Source organism: Vanellus vanellus, assembly GCF_965231255.1.
Source record: "Vanellus vanellus genome assembly, chromosome: 2".
Lineage (NCBI taxonomy): Eukaryota > Metazoa > Chordata > Aves > Charadriiformes > Charadriidae > Vanellus > Vanellus vanellus.
Window position 1 is genome coordinate 49,299,281 of NC_138906.1, and position 21,967 is coordinate 49,321,247.

General features: G+C 44.9%; 1 protein-coding gene across 1 annotated transcript in view; it reads left to right on the forward strand.

Annotated features, from left to right (window-relative positions):
* Positions 1 to 21,725, forward strand: part of TMEM108 (transmembrane protein 108) — a gene marked incomplete at its 5' end in the record, with an annotated part of 86,125 nt that extends 64,400 nt beyond the window's left edge. Inside the window, 3 exons of the mRNA XM_082499312.1 lie at positions 10,088 to 11,200; positions 19,873 to 20,027; positions 21,480 to 21,725. Coding sequence (XP_082355438.1) covers positions 10,088 to 11,200; positions 19,873 to 20,027; positions 21,480 to 21,602 — 1,391 coding nt within the window. The 3' untranslated portion in view covers positions 21,603 to 21,725. The remainder of the gene's footprint in view (positions 1 to 10,087; positions 11,201 to 19,872; positions 20,028 to 21,479) is intronic.
* Between the last annotated feature and the right edge of the window lie 242 nt (positions 21,726 to 21,967).

Sequence of the window (21,967 nt, forward strand, 5' to 3'; positions counted from 1 at the left end):
CCAAGTCCACCTGGGGAATTATTCCCATTCAAATCTGACCCTTTTTCCCCCAAAACCACTAGCCAGTCCCCCATACTGGAAATGCTGACACCCTTGATCCTGACCCGATTTGGTTCTCATTTGCCTAAACGGTAAACTGAGACAGTGAACAACTGCAAAAACCCCTTGACAAATCATTTATTCACTCTGAGGCACAGTATCCCTTTACCTTAAACTGGGAAATGGTCAAAAATCAGAGTAAAGCTTTACTGCAGGTAAATATAATAGTTAATTTCTAATTGTGTGTTACCTGCTCACATAAAAAATCAGTGCAAGCTCCTCATTACAAGCTCTCATTTGAGATCAAGCACAAGGATAACCAGGCAGTTGGAGGTAATAATGTGTTTGAAGGGGGCATAAGTAATAAATCATCCAAATTACTTTCAGTGAACAGATGAAATGACTGAAATACCTTCAGGGTTTGTAGAAGTTAGTCAGCCTATGCATAACTATAACATCCCTTCTGGCTGCAGTATCAATGTTTCTGTACCTGCAGCTGGAGAATTTAAGCACAGCTTTTGCAAGTAAAGAAAAAAAAGTCTGCATCGTCAAAGCAGAGGGATCCTCGAGTAGGGCGTTCTGCTCTGCCTTCTCGCCAGTTGTCATACAGCGTGTTACAATATTTAAAATCAGCTGTGGTTCAGAAGTTACTGGGAAAGACAGATAGAGGGATAGACAACCTGTTCCTATAAATGTTTCCTGAGAAAAGACAAGTTAAAAATGACTGCTTTGATGAAGGAGTATCCTGAGTCTAGAATAAGCATCCTTGATTGATAGGTAAGTCGGTGTAAATTACCTAGAGCTGGAGGCTGAGTCCTGAAGAAATTAGGTTTGGAAAAGACATGTCATCTGGTACTGGAATCAAAAGCCTCTGACTTGGTTACCTTCAACTGCAAGTGGGAGGATTTTGAAAGGAGTATAGCAGGTCTAGGAGCTGTGATTTTTTGGAAAAAGGCTCATGCATGAAGAATTGGTGCCTACTTCCTCATGCTACCTGCTGCTTTCCAGTACGGCAGGCGCTAGACATCTCGCCACGCAGGGGTCAAGTGCAGCTGATCGGTAGGTAGCATGCTGTTTCTTTGAGAGGCAGCAGCTCCTCGCTTCAGCTGAATTACTGCTTGCCCACTTACCCTCTACTATGGGAAAGAAAAATGCTTCCTAATGCATTACCATGGAAAAGCTGCCAGGCCCTGCTCTAGTCCACTCTTCATGCCAGTGAAGTGTTACTTTCTAAGGCTTGTTGTCTGGTGTTCAGTAGAAACTGGTTCTGAATGTCCAAAGCAGTGGGATTTCCTCTCCTGGAAAGTATCACAATACAGAGGCTACATTTCACCCTTTCAAACTTCACTTTTATTTATCCCTAAACAAATCTTCAGTTTGCTTTATGATGATGCCATGTAAATAGATAGAGGCATATGAGGTGGGATTCATCTCACCTAATTTTCATCACCTGAAAGCCAGACATCTGGTTAAAGCTCATCATCCTCTATGGGACCTATTTTGCTAACATCAAGAGAGGAGCCTCTCTGGGGTACTAGTCAACCTGTGGATGGGGTGAATTGCCTGCCAGAGCCACAGCTACCTTAGACTAGGCATATAATTTTTACATATCTGAAGTTACTTGCTCTTTTGGAGGGTTGTCAGAAACCTTTTTAAGATGGATTTGAATCCTCCTTTCCCCCTTCTTACTGCTGCTTGTGAAATGGATACCCTTGCTTGAGTCAGCATCTGTGACACCAACTACATCCTCTCTTTGGCAAGATCCTATTTTAAGCTTTCCATCAGAGGCCACAGCTATTTGTGTCATTGTCAAAACTCTTCAAAAGGTCCGGTGACATTGATCGTAGGTCTCTTAGAAGCCAAAGGTTCTGCAGTAACATAAATAGGATCAGCAGCACTCAGTGCAGGTGAAAGAAAAGCCAGCTGCACATCCTTTCTGTCTCCCTTGGCAACAGCATCCTGCCAACAAAAACTGCTGCCAAGTAAAGGCTGGAAAGGAAGGGATGTGCATTTGCAAAGCTGGGGCTGGACAAGCATTGTGTGAGGGGGGAGCTGTCAGACCAAGGAACACTTGTGTGCTTTTAAAATTCTTTTTTAGTTTGTTCCATGTGTTTTTGGACGAGGGGATGCACAGAGCCTCTGTCCTTACGGAGAGTTTTCATCTGAAATTCCAAACGACGATCTTGACAATTTTGAGCCATATGTTTCCATCCATAACAGCACACGGGGAAGAAATCTGTGGTGAGTTACTACTTACAGATGTGGCAAATCCTCCAGCAAAGGTTAAAATACGTGGCATGGTTCTCTTGTTACGCCAGCTGCAGCTTCGTGCTAAATCATTGTTTCCGCAGCAAGCTCTTAATCAGCCCTGAGTTCTAGAAACTGCTAAACAAGCTTATATTTGTAAGGACCTTTTTTATATATATAATGCACTCAATATCTTTATTTAGAAAAACCTTCAGACTGGAAACAGTAAGGGTGAAAAGTGAACTGCAAATGGTAGGGAAAAGAGGAGCATCAGCACAAGACCACAGAAATGCAAAGTAGATCTAAGATTATTATTTGTACTCTGTCTTTCCACATCCTTCATGAAATGATCATGGCTGTGAAAACAGAGTTTTTGTAACTATGGGTAAAATACACTTATGATATAATATAAGCATGTGCCTAGCCTTCCTGATTGGGACTTCAGTCCCTAAAAATCGGCACTGGGGTCACTGTCAGAGGCCCCATAGCTGCTGGTGCTGCCAAATCCCTAAGCTTTTGTCACAGCATCATTCCTTTCCGATTTGGCCATGGCATCAAACAAGAAGTCTGGCTGCAACATGCTTGTACCCAAGGCCTGAAAAAGGAGGATCTTCTCCCCTGGTATGATAAAAGAGAAGAAGGAAGTGGCAAAATATTGGGAACAAATTTTTTGAGGAGCCCGTATAACAAACTGCTTGGGCTGTTGCAGCACCCCTGGATACAACAGGGACTCTGAATCAAAGACTGAGTAGCGGGGATTGCTCTCTGGCTCCTGGGGTATTCCTACACCGCTCTCAAGAAGCCCCCAACTTGTTGCTCTCTTACCCTTTCCCCGTGCCTTTTGAGAGATTGGTAGTTGGCTGCACAGGGCACATTTTTGTGCTCTTCAGGCAGTGTGTTCTTCCAGACATCCAGCTGTGCCAGAGAGAAAGAGAGAAGCAGAAAAAAAGAAGAAATGAAAGAAAGGAGGCAGGATTATGGCTTTAGGAATCACAGGAACTGTAGACTTCTTTATGGTTACAAAGTTGAAATTGCCCATTCACCACTGAGGAGTGAAGAAATAAAATACAGAATGTGCACTTTGATGCCAGGGAAACAGAAGGAGAGATGAAGATCGCTATTTCATTCCCTGTATTTTCCTCCAACAGAAATATTAATATCGTTAGAGATAATTGGATGAAGTGGAAAGTCTGGTGGAGGTACAGAAGCAGGAGGTAGATCTGTAAAATCCATCCACACACAAAAAGCTAAACGCTGTGCTGGAGGGAGGGCACTCTGCCTTGAAATAGGGACTGAACAGCCTCACAAGGACGTGCAGCTGGGGTGCTCGTTGCTGTTTTGTTCCCAGAAAATGAGAACTGCCAGCAATCCTCTGGCATCTGAATAGACCCGTGTCAGACAAACTGTATCTGGACTTGATGGGAAACCAAGCTGGAATACCAAGCAGCCCTTCGATCTGCTGGCAGAGAGGGGGACTGGCTCAGTAAGTAATCTTGCTGTGCAGTTGCAAAGGTACTCCATAAAGGAGCGAGCCCTCTCGCTGCACAGCCCTGCAAGACACGCCTGCCTGGGCTGTCTCTGTCCTCATTCCTCCAAACCCGTTCCAACAACAACAGCAACTCCTGCGTGCAGCTGCCTTGTTAGGGAGAAGATGTATTTTTCCTTTTTCTACTGAGGGATGAAGCTTCTAAATCTGTGTGATGTGAGCAGGTGAGGATGTCTGCTGACAGGTCCAAATGATATTTTCAGGTAAGTGATTACCTTGAACAAGCAGCTAGAGTCAGGCTCTTTCTTTTTATTACCCTCCTCTCAGTAATTACTGTTGTCCTAGATTGTCAGTAAGCCTTTTCACAAGGTTCAACAGCTCAGATGTCTGTATATGTTTAGCTGAATAGGGGATCTGAAGCATTTCTAAAGCACCTATTCCCACAGTATCTGGGAGTCTCTCGTGCAGCGTGAGAATGAATTGGGAGCTGCCTGCTCTGTGACTACATGATACTGTCCTGTTTGTATCACCCATTGTTTAACTCTCTGGAGGACCAGAAATTAATTTTGATTTACAGGCTCGCGCTCTTGAAGTCTGTGATGGAACTGCATCTTAGAGGCAATAATAGTGTTCTGCAATGTTTTTATATTGTTAAAGAACCAGGACATCTTGCCACATGAAAACTGTAGCTGCCGTTACTGTTGTTGCGCAGGGAGTGTCAGGGAGTGATGCTTAATTTGTGTTTGTACATGTGATTTCCAGAGCTTCTGCTGATGCTGTTTCGTGTTACTGCAATGTTACTCTGCGTGGTTAATCACCCTGTCTAATACTTAGCAGGAAAAACAGACAATAACTTGTAAGTTAATATCAGGGAGTTCTGACATGACAGCCACCGATAGACAGGCAGGGAAGAGAAATTTTCTATGCAGAGTAACCTACTTTTTCTTCCCTCAGTTCTGCCACCAGTCATGGGGATGAAATTTGCTTAACTCTTTGTTTGTACAAAGGCTGCTTTATGGTGAGTGAAAACCATATTGCTTTGACAGATTACAAAGAAATGATAATAATAAAAGTGACCACAATAGAAGTAAAAACATATGCTTTCTGCACAGTTTCCATCTATTAAAGATTCATTTTGCTCCCTGTAACGTTTAGGTTTGCTGAGAGACACGTGAGAAGTTAATAGCTTTGTGAAGAAAGCTTTCATTACGACAATAACATTGCTGTTGCTTTGACGAGGCTTTGCACAACCGTCTCTCACTATAAGTCAAGACTGTTAGAAGCACGGAGAGGCACGGAGCATCCTGTACGCTGCCCACGTGCACCCAAGCCCTGGTTCTGTAGATAATGGGTCCTTTGTAGCACGGCTCCCGTTGCTTCCCTTGCCCGCGGCAGTCTGAAATAATGAGTCCAGCAGTAGGTCTCTGCACAAAAAGCTCTCCCTGACTTCCTAGAGCAAAAATGTTTGCCAGGTACTGCTCAGGGTGGCTCTGTTTGTCTTGCTGCAAGGTCCGAGGTAGCAGAGGCCAGAAAGGGTCAAACGCCAGACTGAGCTCGTTGTGCGCATTCATTTGCTGTAGAAAATGTGAATGTGCAGCTCAAAAGTTTCCACTGTATCTCTGGCAATCAGGACTTGGTCCAAAGCCCGCTAAAGTCATTGGGAACCTTTCCACAGGCTTTAGATCTGAAGTTATGTAAGGTTGTGTTGTTTGAAAGGGGTGCCCTGGGGAGGCTGAACACGTGAGCTGACTCAACAGCTTCATGCTTGCTCTGCCATGCCATGCAAAAAGGCTGTTCTCGAAGTGCCCATGAAGTGTCCCGTGCAGCACTAGGCGGTATTAACTCCTAAATGACGCCTTTTAATGCTGTCCTGTGCCAGGACACCGGCTCCTAGAGGGGGCTTCCGAGGTCCTGAGATAAAACAGTCAAAGAACGTCAGCTTCTGGGGCCCGAATTGCTTTGTTTTTCTGGTTTGGAGGGAGGAAGTTCTGCCTCCTGCCTGCAAATAAAAGGGTCGTGAGGAAGATCCGAAACAATTCTCGAAGGTAGGACTTTGGATAGACTCCCTGTGGATGTCTTAGTCTGGGAAAGCAAAATATTCCTAACCCCCGACTTTCCTGAGACTCACTGAGGACATCAACCGCAGTCTTTGAAAACATTGCTGTAAAGCAACTCTTTAATTTTCTTCATGTACAAAACTGTACATGCCTTTTCTGGACTCCAATGAGTGTACAATGGGAAGAAGCGCTGCGGGGAGATCCTGTTGAGATTTGAGCCATCACACCATGTTGTCAGGAAGGAGTTTTTGTGGCTAAATGCACATCGGCACCCTCTGTATACACTCTGCTGTCACTCTGCTGTGTTCCACCCTTGAGTTAATTCATTTTGTACTTAACATTCCCTTCATGGTGCAGTATGCAAGACCACAAGATGACACAGTTTACACCACAGAGACCTCAGGTCAATCAGCCTTCTCATTTCAGTTGAATGGTTTTAATGTAGTCATAAAGTTACACACCAAAAGTGGGAATTTGACACACAGCATTTAAAAGCCAAACCAGTTTGACCCCTTTTGAGCATGAGCTCCTATACCTTAGAAATGGCCCCTTATTAAAAAACTTAATGGTGTGAACTGACCTTTGAAAATATAATTAATTATCATTATTTGCTATAATGTGCTTACATCAGTCTGTATTACCATTATGCCAGCAGATAGTAAGGACTGCCAGTCCTTACCCCAAAGGGCTCACGCTCTAAGATCAGTCCTAAGAGTCCTTCGATAACCAAAATTGAAGGATTTTGGCAAAGAGCTGCAGGACTGCACTTTGAACTGACCAAGAGCATCTTCTATGTACCATCTCACCTGGGATATCAAAACTTTGGCCATGACAACTTGATAGCAACCAGAAGGTTTCCTTTCAGTGGTAGGCTGATGGAGGGTAAGCTGAGGCACCTGGGGACAATTGGCATCGTACCCACCATGGCGCTTTTCTCAGTGCGGGTGCATTTGTGAAGCAGAGACAGAGGTTGGGAAGGGAAGAAATTTGAAGGCGTTGGTTAAGTCCATTTCTGTCACAAACACCACCTGTGCCTTAATAGAGAAATTCAGAATATCATTTTCTTAGGCTTAAGCCAACGTTGCCAAACAGGGCAGTCTGATATCAGGGACCTCAGTAAGAGTCCAACTTCGTAAGACACTCAAGTGATAGAACAGTAAGCGGGAGCTCTGGGCAATCAGGTTACCACAAATCCAGCCAGAGCATGCTTTGGTGATCATGCAGAGCATCTGAAAATTTTGATTCCAGCTTTACTTCTGCTTTCCAGTTGGCTGTTGATCAATTATGAAGCCAGTTAATTCTACTTAAAAGGGCCAGCAAGGCCCAGTGTGAAGTTCTTATTATCAGCCGGTTCTCCCTAAATATACAGCACTGGCTATTTTTACAATGATCTACTAAGCTGAATATTTTTTCAGTAGTTAGGGGCACAGATTAGCTCTGGTTGTCACTGAAGGAGTTACTGTAGTCCATTCAACCAGTAAAAAAGGTCCAAAGAAGCTGTAGCTTATGGGGCCACAGTGGCTCTGCAGACGCTGTTAAATGGAGTCTAGCAGATGAGCAAAACCTGACTGCCACAGCCTGAGACAGCCAAATGTCATGGGGGTTATTGTTTATTGTCAAATAAATTACTTCTGATGTAGTATTTCCTTTGAATAATTATTCATACTTTACAAGGCACCGAAAGGTACTGGCTAAATGCATCTGGCTTCCCGTGCCTGATGTGTGGTGACCTGCTACCACAACAGACTGCCCCAGAGAGATTATAAATCTTTACAGCAGCAAGCTTCTGATTTATCGGTATTTCAAGAAGTGGAGATGGATATTAGGTAGGGTTTTAGCCAAAGGTCAGGATTTGTAACTCCAGGGCACAATATGCCGAAAAGCTGACAACTTCCTTATTCCTTAAGGAATATCCTGGAGAAAAACATTAACCCGATAGAGATGTTTTTCTGCACATGAGGTGTGAGGGAAAGTAGTTACACAAAAAACAACCAAAAATTTTAGTGGGCATTACAGTCATTATAATCTAGTCTCTCATAAGATCTGCCAATGCACTTTATCTTGTGTGCTCAGAACAGCAGGCCTAAAGTTTCCTGAAACATGATCTCCATGCAGCAAATCCAAAATAAACTGTCATCCTTTCCTCTTTGAATTTGTTCTGTGGCAGCAACTTGTCTTGGCATGAAATATTAGCCATATGGACACTAGAATATCTGCTTTGACCTTGACCTCAGAATAAGTGCTGCCCAAAATGTGAAGATAACTCCTGCCTTTCATTTCCAAGAGCGATGCTCCACGAGCGTAGCACGATCTGCTCTCCTGGTTGCATCTCAGTGTACAGAATATCTTTTTTCTTTGACTAGGTGTTCTGCTATAAGACCATATTGTCTGTGGCTGGCTGGGAACTGGGAAGCAGTATCCTAGACGATGGTTTATTTGGCAGAGATATTTATGTCAGTAATAAATTATAAAAAAAAAAAAGCTAATTTTAGCATCAGGCAGTGGAAAGTGCATTGCTTGTAATTGGCTCTCACTATGTTATCCACTCAGTGTTTTCATCTTCTGGATACTCTGCAAAGTAACAGGAGGCTGCTGGGGGCAAGATGAGGTGAATGTTGTTTGTTGCAGAGCTCTGCGCTGTTCTGGTTCAGAAATGACGGTTACTGATCAAAGTAGAGCATTTAGCTGGGTAAGAGGAATAGGTACTGCTCCTTTGGTGAGTCTTTGCTACGTGTGTTGCACTGCCTGTGAATGGGTGCGAAAGATGCACAGGATTCAGAATAAACACATTTCATGGTGTTTGCAGCTGCCCAACGTGCAACAGAGTCCTAAGGCCCAGTGGACACCTAATCAGGGATTTTCTTTTATTTTCCCAAGTCTCTGTCTTCCTCTTCTGCTGGTGCCCATAACAGATATTCCCAAGTAGAGTAGAACGAAACGGCATAAGAAGACTCACAGAGAAAGCTGGCAAGGCTGGGAAGGGTGGAGAAGAGGGCAGGAGGGAACTCCACAGTCTTGGCTGGAAGGTGATCATTACCCAGTCCCGCAGCTTTGACAAACTCGTCTCCCCAATTTGTTAAGACTGTCACAATGTTTTTCACCTTGACACCGCTGGTTGAAATTCACACTAGCACAGTGCTAATGGTGCCATCTGATGATGCTCAGTGGTTTGTGCAAAATGGATTTATTCCATGTGCTTCCTAGTGGGCAGAGATCCACATTACACTCAACAGCTTCAACATATGGAAATGGTGATGTATGATTGATGTGGTCCCTGCAGGTCATGCTAACTCACGGTGTATTAGCCCTGCATCCCGGGGAGGCTTATGCTACTGCAGCTGCCCATGACCATTATCTGTACTAGGAGTAAGTGGATGAATTGATGTTCCCAGTGGTGTAAATCTGGCACCTCATGAAATGATGTGCAGTACAGAGGGTGGCTGGAGGCAAATTTCACACCACCCAATCCCACAGCACATGTGAGCACAGAACAGGTTACAGCCAAACATTTGTATATGGGTGTGAAGGGCAGTTGTGTTAGATTGAGTCAGACCCCTAATAATCATATGGCTTTGTAAAATGGCTGTGATAGCTATGTTTTCTTGCTCGTTTTTAACATTTTGAGATTTTCCAGATCTCATACTCTAAATTAAGTGACTAGATTTTCTGAAGTCGCTACGTAAAGGACAGCGTATAAAACCCAGGAAGCCCTCTCATTAGACATCCCTTCTTGACCTAATTTTCAGCAAGGGCTAAGCAGCTGCTCTCTCAAAAAACAGATTGCTTAATGGCATCCAAGACTGGAGGCAGCCAAATTTAGGATTTTGCAGCCAAAAGAATGAGTGGACTAAGGTTCCCCATAATGATGCGGACATTCATCTGGAGGCCTCCTGGCCAAAATGAAAATGAAAACATCTTTTGTTTCTACTCCTAAAGAGTAGGATGCTTTGTAGCTCCTACAGGGAAATCACCTGCCTGTGGCACTTTAAAGCACTCTCCTGAGTCCATACTGCAAGCTCCTCTCTCCCTTTGCTGCAGAGATTCCCTGCAGCCTTCCCGTTCCCACCTTGTCGCTCCCACGGCCATGAAGCCACCACAGCCCCTGCAGATTTTCCTTTCTCTTCCTACTTTCCCAGAGAAGCTGACAAAGCTGGATGCTGACTCTTCTGTCCTTCTGCAGAACATCCTGCCAGACACACAAGCCTGTCCGCTGGTCCCTCCCTTGTGTCTCACCCTCTCTCTGTGTTTTTTCCTCCAGGTGTTCTACTGATCTTGGCACTGACAGAAGAGCTGGTGTTTTCTGTTCAGGTACTGTCTCCCACAGTCTCCTCCTCTCAGGGCTTCCCGATGGACACTACCACTATCACAGCCATGGGAACAACACCTCGCCACAAAGACCGCCACGCGGCAGAGCCCCTTCCCACATCCACTCGTGCCATTCCCCATCCCATCAGCCTGGCGGAGAAAGCCCCTTCCACTGGGCAAAAGCAAGCGAGTAGCCCTCGCGTCGGCGAAAAGGAAACGTATCATTTGTACAACCAGAGTGCTTTGTACTCGGGACAGACTCGGCCCAAGGGGAAAATATTCCAGGTTTTCAAAGGCAACTTCACAGATTCCTCGGAGCCTTACCTAAAGACGACCCTGCACTCTCCCTTCCCTACCCTGAGGAGCCCTTTCACAGAACACCCGTTTCAGTCCCAGACCGCAGCGTCCAGCGATCCAAATGGCACGGGGCTGGCAAGAACTACACACTCAGACCCTTCTCCCCACCGCAACGCCTCGGGAAGCCTTAGGGAAGCAGAGCGAGGGGATGGGGCCGAGCTAGTGGTGCAGGAGGCAGATTTTGCCACCACAACTGCTGGACCATCAACTGATCCTGAGGCAGTGTCGGTGCCTTTTAAACCCACCCGCTACGGCGTATGGGATATGCCGAGCAAAAACAACTCTTGGGTAACCTTGAATCTCAGTACAAATGTCCCTTTGTTTGCTGGCCCTGGATCTGCAACGGCAGCAGCAGGTCACTCGGTTCAGACCGGTTTTGACATCGGTGTCTCCTCCCCAGCAGCGGGAGACCCCAAGGGACCTGCTCCAACACAGCACGGCACGGTGACTAACGCGACCTTGCTGGGCAGTGTTCTCTCCGCAGCGCCTGCCACGAGGTTGTCCAGCTCCATTTCCACAGCTGGCTCCACCGCCACCGGGAACTTCCTAAACAGACTGGTTCCTGCCGGGACCTGGAAACCTGGGGTGCAAGGAAATATCTCCCAGGTCACTGAGAGGGACAAACCCCAGCACAGAGCAACCATCTGTCTCAGCAAGATGGATATTGCCTGGATCATTCTGGCCATCAGCGTACCTATATCCTCATGTTGTAAGTTAATTGCTGCTTTATTTTGCTTTCTTTTTCCCTTTCCTTAAAATTCAGATTTCGGCCTGTGATTCAAGGACCAAGTGGAGAGCTTGAGACGGATGAGAAGCAGTCACTAGACAGCTGATGCATTCACTGACCAAAGTGCTTAACTCCAAAATGCAGGGTTATCATGTTTACACTCAAAGCATATTTTGTACATTGCTATTAGAAATCACTTAGTCTTTTGGGGCCCACCATTTGAGGGTGTAACACAAGACTGAAGAGGTCTAGAAGGCAAAGCAGCTTTAATTCAAGTCATTTAAGCTGGTGACCAAAATTGTACAAGTCTTTAATCTAGGAAACACTATATTCTGCTCTGAAATTCGGTTTAAAAAGCCCACTGCTAAGCCAAAAGATTAATGACAGTCATAATGACTATTGCCTTAGGAAACACCAGTTTTCCAGCGTAATAAAATATTCCATTGAAGGCAGTTTGTGAACTTTCAGATTTTAAAGTCTGATAACCACATTGCTGGTTTCCTCCATTTTAATTCCAACTTTGCAGCTGTCGAGGGAGCAGGAAGAGTTTGAAATCCTGGCCTTCAGACAGCAGGAGTCAGCCACCTGCAGGACCAGAGCAGGTTGGGTTGCCAGAGTTGGCTTAGGGTCTCGTAATTTGACTCAGTTACAAAAAACACAAGAGAAATTATGAGAAAGGTTGTTAGTGCCTCTCCAAGGCACAGCCACCCGATCCTGCCCCTCTCCTTCTGCCTGGGCCTAACCTGCCACCTCCCTCAGCCACTTTCACATTTGCTAAAGTGGCCAAAAAATATTCACTTTGCTCTTTGGTACATTCTGTCCACCCAGTGAGCTGAATCAGCTCTCCACAGGGTCAGATGAGCACAACACTTGGAGGGGATGAGGCTGCAGGAATACACACCTGGAGAAGCAGCAGCACCGATCCTTCCGGCAGCTGCAAATTATTGGAGTGGCTCAACATATCTCTTAGACTTGTACCTCTGGGACCATCAGTCCCACTATTGCCAACACGGTTAGAACCACGAGTGAAAACAAAGCTTAAGCCTAAAAGATGAACAATCAAAATACAGAGAAACCAAAGCAGAAGTGTCCGTACGTACTTCTGTGAAAGATGGAGAGGAGAAAGTGGGGTATAGCAAGCACAGCATGATGAGAACAGCAATATCTGATGATTTGATGAACAGTGCCTTGTCTATCAATCAGTTGAAATAGACGATCAAATAAATTCTTCCAAGCATTATGTTTTGGGCCAATATTCAGAGAGAAAGCTGAATTGGATAGAAAGCATCCAAATACAAAACACAAAATATAATACCATACAACACAAGCATAGGAAGCATAACCAGTGTGTAAACTGGTGTATGTCCCTGTCTGGAGTGTGCCATATATGAGCTAATAACTAATGATAATTATTATTATTAATAATAATAATAATGAGGAGTCTGTTGGCAGGACTTCTAACCCACTATTCGTTAAATAGTGGTGTTTAAACTTTTCTTCTCATATACCATAACAGTATGTGTTCCTATGACTGTGCCTATCCTGTTTCTTGTATTTCTCAGCTACCTTTTTAAAAAGGAAAGTATTAGTTCGAAAATTATCTAAACAAGCTCTAATGCGACTGAGTGTTTAAGTGATTGAACTATTTAAGTCCTGCTTTCATGACCAGATTTCTGAGGATGGTCTTCAGTTGGACTCTCCTTTTAAAATCTGGGGATCTTTGGGTGTATTTCAGAGTTGAAATGAATGGTAGGCAGGCATTTAAAGGTTGTTTTTTTTTTTTTGATCTGGCTGAAGTGCCTAGGGAATTGCTTTCATCCAAAAGTTACGCTGTTTAAATTATGCCATGATAAGTACTATTGTACGGGCATAGATTATTCCTACAGGAGAAGAAAAAATAAGTTATAACAACCTATAGCATTTTTACCCAGACATCATGTGTCCCTCGTGGCTCCCCTCTGTGCTGCACACTGGAGAGACACTATTTCCTGACCCTCGGGCACAACCTGTATCTTCAGGCACAGATGTACGGTGTACCGTATGGGATGTACAGTGTACGGTGTGCAGTATGGGCTGTATGGTGTGCAGTATGGGGTGTACGGTGTGTGGTGTACAGTGTGCCATATGGGGTTGTGCAGTTTGTGGTGTACAGTGTGCAGTATGGGGTGTATGGTGTGTGGCGTACAGTGTGCAGTATGGGTTGTGCAGTGTACAGTGTGCGGTATAGGGTGTGCGGTGTGCGAAGGGGACTGTCGCCACCTCCCGGGCACAGGCGCCTGCAGCTGAAGACAGAAAAGCCCCACGCTGGCATTTGCTCGTCACTTCTGGTCCAGAGGGGGCTGATGCTAAGAGACAGATGAAGATTATAACCTTTTGGATTCGATTTCATCTTCGAAGGGTGAAAACGCTTTCAGTGAGAGGCTCTCACAGATATTGTGGGCACGGACTGAGAAACCATTGTCCCGCTTCTGCCTTGTGATGCTGAAAGGTGGAGGTATCTAGGATATCCAGACTGAGCCCCATGCTGTTAAATACCTGAGCTGCCTTAGGAGGGAACGAGCCATGGAGAAAGTCACTGAGGTCTCCTATCATGGGAGGTTATTGCTGCCCCAGAGCTTCTGGCTCTGTGCTCAGGCTGACACCTTCAAGGCCAGACCCACCGAGGGGAACAGCAAGCCCTGAGCTGCTGCTGAGACACCTGTGAGAAAGGATGAGACTCCGCACCAGGGAAAGAGGCAGCCCCCAGGCAGGGAAGTTACCAGTGCACCCTGGAAAGAAGTGGAAGGAGGTGAGGAGAGGCAACCGGAGCCTGTGCATGGCTGCAGAGCTGCTGGAATCTAATTAATTCGTCTCTCTCCTGCTACTGAGGAGTGCCCCTGAGCCAGCTCACTGACCTCCAGGCTATTTCCAGAGCACTTGCAGAGCTGCACAGTGGGCAGCGCATCTCTCCTCTGCTGGGAGCCCTTGTGCCTTTCCTCATAATCCCTCCTCTACTTGAGGGGTGGCAAGGAGGCTGGAAAAAAATTCCTCTTCAGGGAGCTTCTAGGCACAGCTCCTGCTGCCCGAAATCCTCAGAAGGGAAAATGCACTATGATGCTGCAGAGACGTGTCTGTCTCTCTCTGACACGTGGCATAGTAGGGCTGCACGCACTGCTCGCTGTCACACCTTTTATTGACAGGCACTTGTTAAATGCAAACCTGTCGGTGTTTTAACTTCCATAGCGGAGGAGGTGACAACAGGAGCCCTTGCCTTCTCATCCCCACTGGAAGAAGTTCCTGGGATGCTGCACTTCTTGCGGAGGAAAGACCCTGCCGGGGCTTCTCACCAGCCTGTCCCTGCCACAGGGATTTGCACCTAAGAGCAGAAAACAGCAGGGGGTTTGTTCAGCATCGCTGTGCCCTGGCATCTCAGCCCCACTGAGGACTGGCAGGTCCTGCCAGCTGTGCTGGTGGCACGGCTGTGTCTGTAGCAGTGTAGCCTGAAGACCTGGGCCTCAGGAGCTTGCCTGCTGAAACAACTCTTGTTGAGGGTTTTAGTCTCCTCATCCTTACAGTACATATTTCTTTAAAGATGCATAGGTTTCTGAGTCCCACTGAAATCCCTTAAAATGCTAGCCAGAAAAGTAATGCTTTGAAGAATGCGTGAGTCACATCTGCTGCATCAACCTACGGAAATCGTTTCACCTTTTGGTACCTCAGTTTCATGGTATAAATAATGGGGGTAATGTTGCTGACACCATTGGAGGGCTGCAAAAATGAAGGATTTTGTATCATTGCATTCCCAGAAAAGCACAGTCATATATAACACTGATCTAAGTATTTTCTGCATGTCACAGTTTGAGATGTGTTTGCAGTGTCCTTCAGGCAGCCTTGAACATTTTTGTGCATGTGCGTTTGTACGTGTGTGGGTGCCTGCATCTGCAATGCAGAACAAGACACGTTATGAAGGCATTTTAAAACCCACCGTCCTGGTCCTTGGGCTCCCAGTACTTACGTCTCTGTAATTACAGAATGGCACGATAAAACGTGGAAGAATAGAAACTTGCAAATCAGATGCGCAGAAGTCAATTCATTCAGTCAGTTCTGCTGACATGGGAAAACGCGAGAGGAAGGCTGAGCCTTCAAACGCAGTCGTCAGCAGAACTCAAAGAATATATGAAGAATTGCCTTGGATCTAACCCCACTTAGCTCACATTTCATACACTGGGACGCTTTCCAAAATTATCTCACCCACTTTCTCCATCACAAAACCTACAAACGTTTGCTTCCCCATCTAAAGCGAGAGAGATCTTTGAGTCTAATCCCCAGGTGTGAGCTCAGACTGAGCTGGAGAAGAGCCTCCTGTCTCCAGATGTAAGCAGCTGTGCTCAATAACCAAACCCATCATGACACTGGTATTACCACAGCAAAGGCTGTACTACTATAGATGGCCACAGTAAATGAGGGAAATTGAAAGAAACATGGGAACCCCACTATTTTAGTCATTGAGGCAAGAGTTCTGCAGAAACTTAGCTTATATCATGATCTGCAGGCGTAGGGAGAAGTAAATTAACATCCTTCGGTCTGAATATCTCCTGACTTAAAAGTGCTTGCAATGTTCAGGTCTGTTAACATCATGTTTTACGTGGGAGCTGGAGAGTCGGGGAAGGGGCTATGCAGCTATATAAGATTGGTAAAATATTTAAGTGACTTGAAAGAAAAGACAGAAGAGTATCAGCAAACTGTAGGGAGTTGGTATGATCTCATTACGCTGCATTTATGAGGCCAGTATTGAATATGGTGTATAATCCTGGTGGTTTATGTTTTGAAAAAAAGATTGGAAGGTTAGAAAAGAGCCGCGTGAATTATTCAAGAGCTGAGAAATGCAACATAACTCCACTTGTGTCATCATGTAGTCCAAGGAGAGGCTGAAGCCCACATATATGGGGGACATTTCTGAGAGCATAGTAGAAGGTTTTGATAAAAAAGGCAAAAGGAGATTGAAGAAGTGGCAGATAAAGCTGAAAGTATTTAGACAGCAAAGGGAATGTAAACATGTCCCCACAATGGAAATTAAGTATTGAAACAAACTTTGTGAGAATGGGATTGGTATCTGGTCACTCCATGTCCTTAAATGAAGCTGGGTATTTTCCTATGGGATGTGCTGTACCTTAAATACAGTTTATGGTTAACAGGTGAGAGTAGAGGATGGACATGTTCCCACCAGCCTAGAAACCTGTATATCTGTGAGAATCTCGTTTCATCCGTTTGTGGAATGTATTATGTCCTGGGTTTTTTTGTTTGTTTGGTTGGTTGTTTTTTTGGGGGGGGAGGGGAGGGGCGGGGACAGATAATGAAGACATAATTTGCCTTAGGGCCAGAAGGAGGCCAATGTCAGCTGGAGCTCATCAGCATCTCTTAGCCCCTGAATGTGTGGGTTGACTTTTCTCCCTCCAGACTAGCAGCAAGTCAAAGAATACGGGTTAGAAATGCTTCTGAACTCCCTGAACTCCAGTATCCAGAAAGTTGCAGAGACCCCTGATATTTTCTAACATGTATTGTAATCTCTGCATGGGAAGCTTCAGGCTGACACAGGGACAACGCTGAAGTGTCCTTCTCGTGGCACTCGCTATTGACTTTAACATGGAGCAGGCAAAGGGAAAAGTCGGTTTTGCTTTTCTGACTCCCAGAGAGCATCCAGGTGAGTGTTTGTAAACCAGAGAAGAGTTAGCGCTGTTTCTGCTCAAAGGGTTGGCCATCGCTGAAACAGAGGCAGCACTGAACAACAGCACTTTCTTGTCCTTACAAGGCCATCACATAATGTACCAGGAAAGATAAGTGGGGTATTGCAGCTACTGTTTCTCTCTTCAGCTCTGTTATTGTTATTATTGCCATTTCTCCTTTTCAAACCATTTCAGCCCTCTATGTATTTCATCCACTTATTATGTCTTTGCTGGCCATCCCAACTGTCTGTCTGGAAAGAGGTTTTTGATTAATACACGTAATTCTAGTCGTGAGAGCAAACAGATAACTAAGAATATTGGTAAAGCTGTACCCTGTCCCTAGTATTGTTCTGGAAGTGAGCGGTCCTATGTTAGCTGCATTAATTTCACTAAAATATGCCCCAAAAATGTAGCTAGTATGAGATGAAGAGGGAATAGCCCCATTCCAGCCCTGCTGTCCTCTTTCCCTCTTAAAGCGGGTCTCCTCTGCTTTGAATTGGGGCAGCTTCAGTAGACAGCCTTCTACTAAAATATGTTATATTTGAGAAAGCTCGGGAACCCATTTTCCACAGTCTTCCATCCATTTGCTCGTGCGTGTGCTAAGGTTGGAGGCCAAGAGTGTAATTAAGGGAGAGAGCGTTATTACTATATATCAACCATATCTGCACATGGCAAGGCCATCTCCTACTGGAAGAAGCAGAGATCTCTCTTGACTCAGTCTCACAGGCTTTCCAGCCCCTAAAACCCAAATTTGATGCTTCTCTGTCAGCAGCCACAATATTTTATAAGCTGTAAAACCTCAGGCTTTCAAAATATTTACACAGTGATAAAGTTGGCTTTACTGGGGCTCTCATATCCTCAGGCACCTTCAAAAATGCGCTGTGCGTTAGGGAGCACCTTGTTGCTGGAGTACCAAAAAGCTCCACGGTCTGTTGGCTCTCACCAGCAGTCGGGAGGGCTAAATGTAGGTCCCGCTTCACCTTCTAATCTTAATGAGCCTGCGGGCTGGGCTGGGACATGGAGAGGTTGGCTGCAAAGTAGGGAGCAAAGACGCAGCCCTTCAGGAGTTCGGGCATTTCCCTGGGAAGGGAGAGCAGTTCTGGTGGCCCTCGTGGGGCGCAGCAGCAGTAGTCACGCTGTTGGGCTGTCAGCAAATGAAGTTATTGGTGATAGAAAGATTGAAGCAATATGAATCAAAAATAATAGTAAGTTTGATGATGAACTGCTTTTCTGAAACATGCAGGAACAGTACAGGAGATTTTTCTGTTAGTTTTGGAAGAAGATTTATAGCATAGGCTCACCTTTCCCTTTAAGACATAAACTGCCTGAATTCAAACCCATAATTTTTTTTTTCTTAGTAGCTTATTATTTTGTTTTAAATAGAGCTCTAGCCTTGCACTTTTGTATTGCCATTTTATGTGAGTAGATGGGATAAGAAATTAGTCCCATGGCATATGGGTAGATGCAATGTTTGTCAAAACATACAAAGCAGCTTTGACCTCTCTGCAGTCTTTTCCTTCCTCTGGGCTATAGTTCTAATAAATAATTTTGGCTGTAGCTGAGAAAATAATATATTTTTCTGCTTCATGAATATTTTCTTTCTCCTTTTCTACCATGAGGTGTTTAGAAATAATGGATTGAATTTACGGCAGGGCATTCCCTATTTCACAGGTACAAATCAAAGTAAGTACATGTCCAGCTACCTACCTGTCTGTATAAATCAGGGAGATTACAAGCACAACTGGTCAATTAATTCCACAGGTGTATGATAAGCACACAGTGCTTATGCATTACTCCTCTGAACAAACCCTTGTGCATGCCTCAGCTTCTGCCTGAGCAAGGACCAGTGGGAGCAGTAAGTTCATGACAGTGGGTTTGTCTGGCTTTCTTAAAATTGCCAAGATTACCCATCTGAATTACAACGGAGATGACTAAACCAAAAGCAATTCCAGAAAATAACACACAGCCAGCTTTGTGTTCTGCCCGCCCATTGGGGGAGCGTTTTCCTGGCATCTCTGTGGTCAGAGGGGTGTCTGCACCCTTGAGACCGGACAGACAATTGGATCAACAAGTTTCACTTGCTGGTCACACTGTCTTGCCTAACTGCTCTACTTAAAGCTCAAATATTTCAGATTGCAGAATCTTAAGTGTGCTCTGCAGATAAGAAAAAAAATCCAGGCTCAGACACCACCAATGCCCAGGCAAGTGTGGGGAACAGATTACGCTTATCAGTAGGTCCCACATCCTGATACAGCTGACAGAGACAGCCAGGAAAACCCCAGCTCTGAGGTTACTGCTGCCCTGGAAGCGTAAGCTACATGAGATATCCTGGTCAGGAATATGTTCCCCTTGCTGGTTGCTGGTCACAAAGTACCCAAAATCCAAGTTATGAATGGCAGGTGACAGAGGCAGGGATCAGTGGCATTCCAGGGCAGAAACTGGTATTGAAGATGTGCAGCTACATGCATTAATGAATTTGGTATTTGAGCCTAGAACAGGTGTCTCTCATTGCGCATTTGCTAATGTGCTCATCGCTGCAGCATCTGAACATGCTAGAAGCAGAAAAGATCTGCACAGAGGCATCCTTCACAGTGCCTGGGGAATGCCCTCTGTCCGAGAGGGTCTATAAATCCCTGCTTAGGTATTAAAATACATCAGTTACAACACCAAAGCTTTTCATTAGCCAGGCAGCCACCTCTTGCAGATTATAAACTCACATCAAAAAGAAAATAAAACCTGCATATTCTGCCAAGTCCAAAGCCTCATCTGCTTGGCCCAGATTCTGACTTAATTGTGTGGGGATTGTTAGGAGAACACTGCATCTGACTGAGTGAGTTGTATGAATGAACGTCACCAGCCCTCACCTTAAGTAACATAAAAAACAAATCCATGGTACTGATGAGTTCTTATTGAAAGCAAATAACCAAATTTTTGACATGTTTCTATTGACAGCAGTTCTGCTGACAGTCTGCTGCATGAGGAGGAAGAAAAAGACATCTAACCCAGAAAACAACCTGAGCTATTGGAATAATGCTATTACCATGGACTACTTCAACAGGCATGCTGTAGAGTTACCGAGAGAGATCCAGTCCCTGGAGACTTCAGAGGTACCTCACTTGCAGAAGTAGTGTCTGAAAACTGTCACTGAAACCATGCTGGGAGAAGGGGAGAGGAAGTCATATTAATAAAGCCTTGAAATCTCCATGCACATTCAGGGAAATAGCTTTTTGAGAAAGACTACACAGGTAGAATATGGGATAAATATGTCGCCAAAACCAGATTGCCATCCTATTCCCAGCCATTGCAGATGTGTTCCATATTGCTGTGTGGTCATGGGAATTAATCGCCTCTGGGTGAATTTGTTCCTGGGTTTCTCCTCCTTTTGAGCCTACAGCCCATGTGTAGCCATACCATGACTGCTTGGGAGAGCTCTTTGGGCTGGCTTGTTACTGACAGTTGGTCCTTCTAATCTTTCTGTTGTGCATGTCCCACACAGCATCATATAAGGGGGGTAGTGGGAGTTAATAATGCAAAGAAATTTTGTGCATTTATGTCTTAGGAGCTGCCTATACCTTCTCAAATACCAGTCCAGGGAGTGAGTGTTCCCAATATATAAGCAATCAAAACATCAATATATGACAGTGTGTAGTGGTGGTCTATACTCATGAACTTAAGGGATCTGACTGGTTTGGTGGGATTATTCATATATGGGCAGGTGATCCTATGGATAGAAATGTATTCTCCAGCCTTAGAGACAGAGAAGAATAATTTAGCTTAGTTCAAAGGTATTTAAAACCTAGAAACAGTGGAGAGTTTGGGTTTATGCTAAAGTGATTTTCAGATGGGCTAGCTGACTAACTCATCTCATTAAATTAAACAAAAATGTGTTTAGAAAGGAACCTCTGAGATGTGACTAGACAAGCACTCACAGTCACTTCATTAACCCCACTTTGCTGGCAATTACGTTGCTCAAGCTAAGGCAGGACTTACCAAGAATTGAATGATAGGCCTGTTCACATATAGGATGGTCTCCAAAAGCCGTTATCTGAGTCACTTAAACCTGATCAGAACATAACTGAAATGGGGCATGCTCAGGTAGCTTGGAACCCTATAGGTGGGTTTCTGACCTTAAAAAGAAGCTGAAAATGCATCTTTGAGGAGTCAAGCCCAGCTGATAGACAGGAAACTGTTGCAATGCATCATGGAAGTGGAAAAAAAAAAAAAAAAAGAAACGTGAAAGCTTAAATTCTGCTAAGGGACCTGAAGTTTGATGCATCTGACTTCTGGGTCCCCAGACTGAGAAAGAATCAGCCTGATTATCAGAAGAGCTCTTCACTCACAGCTCCTACTGCCTGAGGAAGCGCAAAACCGGCTCACCCAACTTAGCTCTCTGGGAGCCAGTGCCCCCAAAATTCAAGCACTTTTGGAGGATTGGGAGAAGCGATAAAAATAGCAGTCCATTCTTCACGTGCATTCGCACAGGGCAGTGGAGTGCCCCGTGTGCTCATGGAGGGTGAGGGGTGTGAAGTGCTCACCCTGCTTCTCTGTCTTTCTCCTAGGACCACCTCTCCGAGCCGCGCTCCCCCGCCAACGGTGACTACCGCGACAGTGGGATGGTCCTCGTGAACCCCTTCTGTCAAGAAACGCTATTTGTAGGACATGAGCAAGTCTCTGAAATATGACCCCACAGCTGCCCGCGTATTGCAGTCTCATCTCTACTGTCTCCAAATTATAAATAAATATATATATTATAAATATAACCTTTGTGTAACCCTGAATTACAAGAAACATTTTCAGCTTTTCTTTTCCCCCTCAGAATTGTCAGCCCCTTTTTTATAAGTGTGGTAAAACTTTACAGAACAAACTGTGGCTTTATAAAATAAAGGTATTTCTAAGCAAAACACCTGTCAGACTGTTTTCTTCAGTGTCATTTACAATCTGCTACTAAATATACTGGGTCTGGAAGAATATTGGCTGGTTGTGGTGCAGGCAGCATGTGCTGAGTACAGCATCCTGCATCCTACATGACATTGCTCAGCCTGGCCAT